The 11,093-nt window shown below is 33.1% G+C and overlaps 1 protein-coding gene across 2 annotated transcripts; it reads right to left on the reverse strand.

Moving 5' to 3' along the window:
- Positions 1-4,448: 4,448 nt before the first annotated feature.
- On the reverse strand, positions 4,449-10,865 carry LOC124841947 (autophagy-related protein 18f-like). 2 transcript variants are annotated; one of them, XM_047318330.2, is made up of 8 exons: positions 9,820-10,831; positions 7,797-8,261; positions 7,296-7,715; positions 6,729-6,962; positions 5,814-6,623; positions 5,556-5,722; positions 5,018-5,356; positions 4,449-4,723 (listed from the first exon to the last, which is right to left on the reverse strand). In XM_047318330.2, exons 1-7 carry the CDS (start codon positions 10,099-10,101, stop codon positions 5,047-5,049), a joined length of 2,688 nt encoding a protein of 895 aa, XP_047174286.2. In that variant the 5' UTR covers positions 10,102-10,831; the 3' UTR covers positions 4,449-4,723; positions 5,018-5,046. The 2 variants fall into 2 exon arrangements, with proteins under 2 accessions (XP_047174286.2, XP_087949121.1); XM_088092995.1 differs by lacking the exons at positions 4,449-4,723; positions 5,018-5,356 and having other exon boundaries at positions 5,556-5,697; positions 9,820-10,865.
- Positions 10,866-11,093: the final 228 nt, after the last annotated feature.

Genomic DNA, 11,093 nt, shown 5'->3' on the forward strand with positions numbered 1-11,093 from the left:
CTCAATATTATGTAAGTATTGACTTTGATAATAATAATTAAAAAAATACATGAAAAAAAAACACTTTATACTCCTGAAAATTAGAATACTATGATTAATATTATGTCAACATTAAAAAAAATGTAGCATTGAACAATTGTTGTGTGAAATTTAGTTACACAGACCTATTAATAAAGGTAAATCATACTTGATAATCTAACTATTGGATAAAAAAAGTGATTGAATCTTAGTTGTCACCACAAGAGAAAAAATAATATATATATATATATATATATATATATATATATATATATATATATATATATTTACAAATAAAATTTTGATATTAAAAAATATTTATTGAAAATGGGGATGAAGAAAATGATGATGAGTAATATAAAAGACAATTAAAATGTTTTTGTAGTTGTTTTTGTGTGAAAAATAGAGTAACGTAAGAAGATGATGGTGTTGGATTGTAAGATTGAATAGATATATGTATGCATTCTCTTGAACCTTTGAAGACAGTTTTTGTTGACAGTTGTAGCAGCCAAAGCTGACCAATTTATGGTAATTTTACACTCCAAAACAAAGAACCTTCTAACTTTGTTGACCATGTCAACCACACTTTGGTTATGGTTTCAAATACTTTGTTCACATGTCTCCTTCATACTAAGGAACCCTTACATTAATTTTATTTTTCTCAACCAGCGTAAACATCTAACAACACTTTTTTACCGATAACATAAATGCCCATCTTCTACAAATTTCTTTTTTTTTTCTTTTTTTTCTCTTTTAACCCATAATATATAATTAATGGGCCAAAATACCCTTTTAAAATCTTTTCACATGTTAAGAAAAATAGTTTCTCAAATGCATTAAGAAAACTTCACGATAACACATTTAGGATAACAAGATTTTCATATTTAGCAAACTCTTTAGAAAGTGTTTATAAAGGTTTAGACATCCGAGGAATAATGTAAATTGGTATATGATTCAATTTTGGTGAATTAGAAGTTGAGAAAAATAATCAGTTTTGGTAAAATTAGGTGTTGTTCATAATTATGCAGCTATTCTGCATAATTATGCAGAACGTTGATAGCGTTGTTGACCGCTCGGTCATGCGCTATTGGTCGCTCGGCCATGTTCAAGTACTCGGTCTTTAGCTGGATGCAGTCTCTAGTCTTTCCAGTTCATGACCGTTCGGTCTTAGGTGGTTGGTCTCTTGGTAGTGCTAGGTTTCGTAATAGCGTTCGGTCTCTTATAGGTCTTAACTATTAATGATCGTTCGGTCATGTACTGTCTTGATAGTGCTCAGCCATTTACCAGCACTAGGTTTCAGAAGCGCTCGGTCTTATACTAGTAGTTATGCTAGTGTGTGCGCTTGGTCTTGTACTAGTGATCGTTCTTGATAGCGCTCGGTCTCGTACTAGTGATCCTTCTCACGTTTGAGCCTCACTCTTTAAATGACCGTTCGGTCATATTTACATGTTAGGGGTGTTTTTTCGTTCGGTTGTGTTAAAGGGTATTGGTGGTTTTACTATTCGGTTTGACCTTACTATAAAGTATTCGGTCTCTCTTAGTGGTCGGTCCTTAATAGTGTTCGGCCACTTCTTCAGTCTTATATGTTATGGACCGTTCGGTCATGTCCATTGGGAAGTGAGAAACCGTTCGGTCTCCACCATTTACAGTGCGTCCGGTCTTGTTCATAAGATTGGTTGATCTTTTCGTTCGGTCGTACTAGGAGTTTGTGTTGGTGACGTTCGGTTTTCTGCTATGAATGAATATTTGGTCTTTAAATGCTATTATCACTGTATGACTTTGATGGGTTGAGATAGTTGTATTGATCTAGTAAGTATGGGAAATTGTATTGATATTTCAAACAAGGCATATGTTTCAAGTACTGTGGAAGAGAATTCCAAGGAGGAATGTCTCAGTAACAAGTGTATTGAAGTGGTAAAGGTCTCAAGTGAAAAGTGTATCAAAGTGGTGTTATAGTATGAATATGGATAATGAAATTCACGGAGTTCATCATGATATTCTGATGATTACCAATTCTCAAGTAGAGATGGGTAAGGCATTGTGTGAGAATGGCAGGAGGTCCTAACCCATAGGTTCTTGGGTGAGTTATAACAGACTAACCTTGGGTGGCAGCTGATGGTTTTCTAGTTACTACACCACCTGAGTGCATGAACGGTCTCAAGCTACATATTCATACAATCCGGATGGTCAAGTCAGGTGTACGGTTTATGCATGAAGTATAGTGTTCATTTGTATATGCATATATGTATTTGTTTTGGTATGTTGGAGTTTTCGGTTATGCATTGGTTGTACTTGTAAGAAATGTATGTATGTTTGGTTAATTAAATTACATTAGCTTACCCTTATTTTCCTGTCTTGTCATGTTGTCTGTTCGGTCGTCTACGTCCTTGCAATGATCACCCGGTGGGTGTGAGCAGAGTGCGGAGAGGTTTCTCTGGAGCAGGTGCTGAGCGAGGAGTCTTCAATCCCTTAGGATAAAACCGTTCGGTTGATACATCTCTTGTATGACCGATCGGTTCTTATGATTTGTATTCAAATTAGGATTTTAGTAAGTTTTAAAATTATGGTAATTTCATAACAAATGTAAGTTAATTTTATTTTCTATAATTGTTCCATTTTTTTTTAAATGTAAGAACTCTTAAATATAGTTTACAACTATATTTTTTTTTGGGATGTTACATGCACTACAGAATAAATAAATAATTATAGTGGGTGGAACTAAAAAATCGCTAGAATTGATTTTAATTATTTTATTTAATTTTTAACTGTGAACAGTATTAGAATGTTTGGTAAATTAATCTTGAATTATGTATTATAAATTAGCATGTGAGATTGTTTTAGGTAATAAACAGGTTCACACATAGTTCCTAACATTCTACGAAAACAAACATTAGTAATTATTGTATTGCACGCAATTGAAAAGACAACATTTTCATTCTGACAAGTAAATTATAGTATTTGAGATTCTAGATTTTCCATGAAAAATAATGAGAAATTTTTATTCTCAATAATTTAGGACCACTTTTTTACTATTTTTCAAAGCACTTTATATATCTGCCCTATTTTCTGATCGATAAATACTATTAAAGATCTTGATTTTATTAAATTTGATTTGAGGGTTTAATTAGTCATCCTAACAAAATTGGTATCTTTAATTAAAAAAATTTCAGTTGAATCCTTCTACAACTCCCTTAATTTCTTGTATTGAAAAATATAATGAATTGATGAAAACCTTCATTTCATGCCTACTTTTATGTCTTACATATAATGGAAGTTGACGTAATCAACCACTTCCGTGATATTTTATTCTCCTAAACTTCAATTTGTTTCTTTAGTTCAACAAATGGCTACTTTATATATATTTATATAAAAATTATAACATTTTTTTTTATTAAAAACTATAGTATATTATTGATAACATAATACTCTTATTTTTTATTCTTTTAAGTTTTTAATAGTGATACTATTGAGACACTGTTTTAAAATTTTGAATTTTTTATTAAAAAATCACATTTACAAAAACATTTACAGAAACAACTGTTTAAATTTACATACAGAAATAAATTTTTAAGCAAAAACCGATTTCTAGGATCGAATTCTGCACTTATTATTTTGAAAAATATTAATAATATTTATATAATAAATCATATATTTACAACAATCATAAAATAAATATTACAAAAGCATAAATTATTGTTATATTTAGGGACATGAATAGTATAATATAAACTCAAAGTGCAACGAGAAGAAGGTACACTTTGTATTACAAAAAAAGAGCTCAGATAGGTCACGATCTAATCAAATATAATTAATTAAAATAATCACATAACATTATCATTTTCATTTGATAATTAATATTATTTTGTTCGCATAAATCAAAATAAACTAGCACCAATAAATTAAGAAACATAAATTAATTCAACTTATTAGTTTACTTCACTCAATTACAAATTATTATATTACTACAAATTAATCACTTCTATAGTTTGGTAATACTTTTCTTATTCTTATATACATATTCTTCTTCCTCCTTCTACCTTTTTAGTCACATCACATTTCATTTCTTGGTCCAATGAATCATTACCTTATCAGGTATCAACCTTCTTATCCCTAAGAATTAATGAACCACATATTAGATCAAATGTTCTTATTGCTATTTGAGTGAAATGAAATTAAGTCAAATTATTAAGAACAATGTGTAATAAAAGTTGACTTTTTCATGAATCCTTTTGTTATAGCACTAATATATTTAATAGGGTATTTTAATTTGAACTTGATATTTAACATGCTCTTACCAGATAGAGATCATATTGGATAATAAATAATAGACTTTACAAATTACAAAGATTTATTTCCTGTACAATAAATATATATTTTCACCTTATCTTCTTACAAACTAAATTATCTGATAATAATTTTAATAATGATAATAAGAAGAAGAATAATAATCTAATTAATAGAATGAAAAGAAAAGGTGGGAGTGAAGGGACAGAGTGATTCTATTATTTACACATTAAAACTAATTATTGATATACATGAATCTGTTATTTACAATTTAACAGAAAGAAATCCTTAGTAGTATCCACAATTTTGCATCATAGTCAAGCTAGTGAAGCTACTCCTCATGCTTCTCTCTCTCTCCCAACATTTTATATTAACATTGTTAATTAAGCCTCCATTGCCAAATCAAAGAATATTTCCATGCCTGAATTGAAAACCCAGAAAAGAGAAAAGCCAATGAAAATTGTATACATTAATAATACTATAAATATATCAAGCATTTCCAAATATATGAATGATTAACAAACACAATGCTTACACAGAACTAATAAAAAAACACAAGTGATAACATCAATGATAACTTTGTTGTCTTTTTCATTATTATTTTAATATATCCAAGGTTTCTTTTGGGTTGTTGCCAGACTTACAAGGATTGTGTTGTAAACAATGCATACCAAGAAACTATAATCAATGAATAAAGCAGATGCAAACAAATTACCTTAGATTCAAATTCATCACCATTTTTCTTCAAAATGATTCTTCATTTTCAAGCTTTCTGTCACTATTTACAAACATGAGTTGAGCCTCGGTGTCTAAGTGCTCCCTTCTATTATTTACAATCTCATGCTGAGTATTTGGTTTAAAGGTGTCATTGTTATTTACAAAGCTCACAGTTCCAGAAGCCACCACATGATTATCCAATTCAGTTCCTTCAATCCCATTTCTTAACTCAGAAACAGCATCACCATCATCACTCCTAGAAGAAATCCTGCCATTTCCAGATGACTGCAAACTGTAATGTGACAGTTGGTCATCTTTTTTGCTATCCATAGAAGTCCTGTAACACAATCATAAAATTTCAAATTCATGAATATGCAAGATATCTCCATGTATACAAAGGGGGAAATAATAAAGCAAGAAAGAATCCAAAGAAAATTTAACATCAACAAACAAAGTAACCAATATTTATAAGCACAATGTTCAATACAAAGTCAAAGAATATGGAAGAAAATCATTCAATTAATTTGTCATCAAACCTTGCTTGCTGCAACTTTGGAGTCTGAAAATAGTCAAAAATCGGAACCAAGTCTTTTGATCTAGCTTCAACTACGCATGTAGGAATCCTTTCAATCTCAAATTCGCCACTCGAAGCAGCTTCTTCACCCATTAAGTTAGGCTCTTGCAACATTGAATGAAAATATATCTGGTTGGAAAAGCATTGTGCATATAAATATCAAACAAAGGGCATAACACAAGAGACTAAAACCACCACAGTTTGATTTAAAATAGCATACCTCTGGTTTTGCCCATAATGAAGTCTGAGCTTGATGCATTTGAAGTTCAGCTTCTGAAATATACAACTGACTCTTCCCCTCAAGAGAAGGATTTACTTTCATAGCTCCATTCCAGACTTTCGGGCTAATGGTGTACTCCTCCCCCACTTCCTCCGGATATATTTTATTGGCATCTGCAATTCCATTCTCGCCATATATATCTATGTTATCTTCTCGCTCTCTTCGACTATGACTCTGACATATATTCCATTTTTGGATAGCCTCAACTACTAATCTTGCATCATCCTGTGGAAGGGATTCATATGCAGGAGCCAACACAGAGCCAACACCTGAATCTTGACTGCTTAACATTTGCAGAGCATATTGTATCATAGAACCAGTTGGTGAAAAGACCAGCAGGTGATACTTTGAATAGTTCATTTCAGAACTTTTAAACTTCCGAAAAGATGAAGCTATAGCCCCAGAAAGGTGAGTTTTCCTACCAGTTGCAGCAGCAGCAGCACCAGTTACACTGCCCCTCCAGCCATTGGCTCCATTCCTGATCCGGCTTACCACGGAAAGAGTGATTGGTGGGCCGGCCACAACCAAACTCTTTTGTTTAGGCTTTTGCATGGCAGAACCATGAGACCATCCCTGGGGGTGATTAGCTGTAGAGCCTAATCCACTATTTCTTATAGTAAAACTATCATCATAGGACTGAATATTTACATGTCCTCCTTGAGGATTTATGGCAAATAGATGGCTAGTGCCCCTAGAGGAACTGATCATAATCCACTTGCTGTCATCACTGAAACTGATATCTTGAATAACCTGAAAATCCCAATACATATTATTATAACTCCATGTTGCTTGTGTTGATGAATTGTCATAAAGAAAATGATAATTCATCAAAAAAAAGAAAAACCATGCACTCACCGCATTTGTAAAGCCACGTTGCAGCTTGTACAAATGAACATAAGAGGGGCCAGTATCAGAAGCAGAAAAATTGTCCTGTACAGGCATGATCTTAAAAACATTTATGTTATGACCCTGAATGGAAGCTGTCACTAAAATGGTGCCACTAGGATCAAAGCTTAATGCTGAAATAGGACTCTTGTGGGCCCGGAATTGGGCAATAACGTTTCTGGAGACAATATCTTTAACAATAACCTGAAAGAGAACAAAAACAATGTTACCCTATGTAAAAGACAGAATAAAATGATACAGCAGCAACAATATCGATATTCTCAACCTGATATATATTCTAAGAAAGACATTAATATGTCCAAAACAATATTTGTACGAACAATGCTAGAAGAAAATGAATGTAATACTGGTAACATTATAATATTTTTTATCCATGCATCTGTACAAAACATGTACAACCTAAAATTGACTGCTTTATAATCTATTTTGAGCAAAGACACACACACACACACACATATATATATATACAGTTCAATATATATATTCAAGTAAACAGAATCAAGAACAGTATTTCACCATCCCAATGTTATCTGCATCTGTTGAATGGCCATTAATGGTTCCGGTGCCCTTAGAGACAGAATTTACAGATTGTAATGAACCATTGGTATCAGAGCAGTATCTGGAAAGTTTCTTATACCCCATGTCTCCGAGGGATACAATACCAGTAGCAATATGCTTGCTGGACTCTTTGGCATAATGAGCAAGCAAACTGCCATTAGAAGAAAAACCAGAAAAACTTGCAGAAGGCATCAAATGTTGTCCACTGACATGTCCTGAATTGGAAACAGCAACTGGACTTCCGCTATATGCCAACCATCTTGGTCCCACCGCAAGAGGTCCATAACCTATGCCTCCAGAACCAGGGACACTCATGACTATAGGATTGGTAAGTAAAATATACGCCCTTATTAATGTGGTAGCTTCAAAACAGTGAATCTGCAAAAGAATGATTCCATCAAATATTCCAAGACAACATATTTTAAAGTTTTAATATAGAATATATGTTAGAAGGTATACCTGAGTGGACTGAGAGATAGCAACTACTCGAGAACTGCACCTCACAGAATAAACAACTGATCTAAACTTCAGCACATGAACATATGATTGAGATTTCATAGAATAAAACCTAACAGTAGTAGGCAAATAGTTTCCATTCATTTGTTCATGTGAGTTTAAAGTGCTTCCATTATTAGGGGTGGCCAACCCATCCTGAACATTGCTCCCTCCTACAAAGAATCCATCAGTACAAACAACCAACAGCTGCCGACTGTTTGCATAGTTGTCTTCAGATCTCTTTGATGCAATTGGATTAGGTACCATTTGCATAAAAGAAACAGGACCATCAAGTCTGGATACAAGGTCACGGACATTATTTGATTCATCGACATGCCAAACCTGGAAGCCAGATCGATAGCCTAGAAGAAGTACTTGCTGAATAACTTCACCCTCACCCTCTAACTCGTCAAACCCAGCCCAAATAACCTATATAAATTTATGATTGAAATAAGTCATTGTGTCTACACAAAATTTAAAAAAATGTACCTAGGATAAAGTATCAATTACTCAGTACAAAAAACGAAACTAAAAGGAATATAAAATTCCAGAAAAAATCAGATTAAGCAAGGCAAAGAAAAACTCAAGAACATGATGTGGATTTGAGTATTTAAAAGCGATTCTCTGGATATTCATATAAAGACTTAAGAAATTTAAAATACACAGTCCCCTTACAACAAATCACAACTAGATAAGCACATTCATGAAACAACCTGATTATCTCTAGAAAAGCACATAGCTAGAAATTTATCTGTTCTCACACTCAATAAAAACAGATTAGATCTCTTTTTCATACAAAGAAGTCCATTAATTCCATCATCATGAAAGAGACCAATAAAAGAATTACATCTTGAAAAATAGTTATAACTTTCAATTTTTACCTTGATATCAGTTGAAAGTGTCCATAAAATCAAAACAAAAACTCTTAATCCATAACACTATGCAAAACGACACACTCCTTGTTATATCTAATAAATGACATATTTTCCTACTAGACAGGATGCTTAAATCCGAATAGTGTCCAAGTTTCTAGCCAAAATTGATAAAACTTTATAAAAATGTCATATAAAACAATCAGAGAGAGCTAGACACGTGTGAAAGAGATTAGCAGAATAATAAAATAGAAACCTAAAAAAATCAAACCACCAAATTTTCAAATTTTTTAGTGTCAAGACACCTGCAAAATTAAAATTGCAAGAATGCATGCATTACTGTACCAGATAGTGGTTGATCGCAGTCAAAGTACAGTATAACCCTAGGCAAAGTTAAGGAACAGTATCAGGTGTTCAATCCCAAACTATAGAGGTGTTTACCCAGCCATTTTTCCGACATAAGGTTTACAAATGTGCCTATGGAATTGTATACTCTTTCAGAGGCCAGAAATATAACAGTCTGTTCAACAAAGCATCGTTTCGTAACAAACAATACAAACAAAATAAGAAATTTAAAAACAAAGGAAGCCACTGATTGAACCCAGCAAGAGCAATCGATATTGTTTGAATTTTTATCCCCAAATCACACATTGATTGAATACAATAAGCATGGCCCCAAATAAAAAGCACCACACCTTTTTTTATTAAACCTTGCACGCGACAAATTCAAGTATAGAATTTTGAACTATGTAATAATGACTGAGTATGAACAAGCAGCGGCAATCACACTGGATTCGCAAGTTAAACCTATACTCTAAAATTAGAAGAAAATATAAACCATTTGGATAAACAATCTATAGGTTTATCTCTATAACAAAAACAAAGAGTTTTTAAACAATCAATGAATCTAAACCTGCCCTCTAATATTAGAAGTCATTCAAGCCGTTCAGAAACATGATCAAGTAAATAAGCAATTATACATAAACCAAAAATAAACACCCTATAAATGCAAACAAACCACCTTTACAATTTAAATCAATACAGACCACAAGTTCACCGCGATGACCAATCAAGAAATTGGTCTTAAATCACCAATCAAAAAAACGGACACATACCTTATCATGGTCGGGAAAGTCATCTCTGTCCACAACGGATGAAGCTACAACAGATGCAGCAGAACGTGCAACTGTGGAAGCACCAGAGGAAACAATCCTGAGGTAGCTAGAAAGAGCACGAAAAGAACTAGGAATGAAGCCGCTGGTTTTGCCACCACCATTACCCTGATGAAGAAGCTGTTGCTTCTGTGCATCATTCCTCATCCCCATCACCAAATACACCAAAATAGATCCTAACCACAACACAAAAATCAATGATTCCCCAAATTCACCCTCAATCATAACCCCCCAACTTCCCTCCCCGTTCTTTACCCTCTCCAAGCATCCACAATCACAGCAAATCTTCAATCACACCCACCACAAAGTACAACCACCTCAAATAATATAAAAATCTTTTTTTCTGGGTTCTGTTCCAAAACACCGCAAACGACAAAGAAGACAAAAAAAGTTGGGATTTTTCTTTTTCTTCAAACCACAATCAATTATTATTTTCGTTAATATTATTCCCTATAAGAAATGAAAAAGAATAAAGGATTCAACTAATTACACCAAATAAAATAAAAAAAATGAAACTTCACGGTCTAAAAATGCTAGATATGATTGATCAGAGAGGATTAAGAAAAAGGGTGTTCCAAAAACCAGCGGAGAACCATGGACGAGATCTGATGAGAGAGAAAATCAAAAGCTAGAGAGAGAATAACTGTAGATAGGAAGAAGGAAGATAGAGATGGAGAGACGGAGAGAGAGAAGGTGATTGGTGATTGGATAACAAAGGAAGGAAGAAGCAAAACCAAATGGTGGAAAAGAAAAATAAAAGAAAGAACTCAAGGCTCACGTCTCTTGAGTTTCTCTCTCCAAAAGGTTTTTATTAATTTTTTCAAAGGTGTTTCTTCTTTTCGTGTGTTTGTTGTTGGTTGTGTTGTGTTGTGTTGGAATTCAAAGCTGTTCCTTCCAAGCAGTTCAACAAAAAACTAACCTCTTCTTCACCTTCATAGTTATAATCTCTCTCTCTCTCCCACGTCTTCTCAGTATCCAACGCTGTCAAACAGTTTTCTTCTTCTTTTCACCTCTTTCTCTCTAAGTTTCATCTCCCTAATTAACTATTAATTAACTAAGTTTTGGATTAAAATGATTGAACAATTAAATTAGTGGGTGACTGTTCCAGTTCCCATTATCCCTTTTAACACTTTCCAACTAAGCAGCTTCATTTATGGCAAGAACAATGAATGATACTATTACTCGTTACAAGTGTGACCTAAATATAGGTAATTTTT

The sequence above is a fragment of the Vigna umbellata genome, chromosome 6, assembly GCF_029865625.1.
Source record: "Vigna umbellata cultivar VRB3 chromosome 6, Vumbellata_1.0, whole genome shotgun sequence".
Classification (NCBI taxonomy): domain Eukaryota; kingdom Viridiplantae; phylum Streptophyta; class Magnoliopsida; order Fabales; family Fabaceae; genus Vigna; species Vigna umbellata.

Bases quoted from the DNA above. Each gene is read 5' to 3' on its own strand.
- LOC124841947 (XM_047318330.2), bottom strand. From the start codon at position 10,101: ATGATTGAGGGTGAATTTGGGGAATCATTGATTTTTGTGTTGTGGTTA. The intron at 7,716-7,796 runs GTATACCTTCTA...ATTCTTTTGCAG, and splicing joins CTATCTCTCAGTCCACTCAG to ATTCACTGTTTTGAAGCTAC. The intron at 5,723-5,813 runs GTATGCTATTTT...TTTTCCAACCAG, and splicing joins CATTATGGGCAAAACCAGAG to ATATATTTTCATTCAATGTT.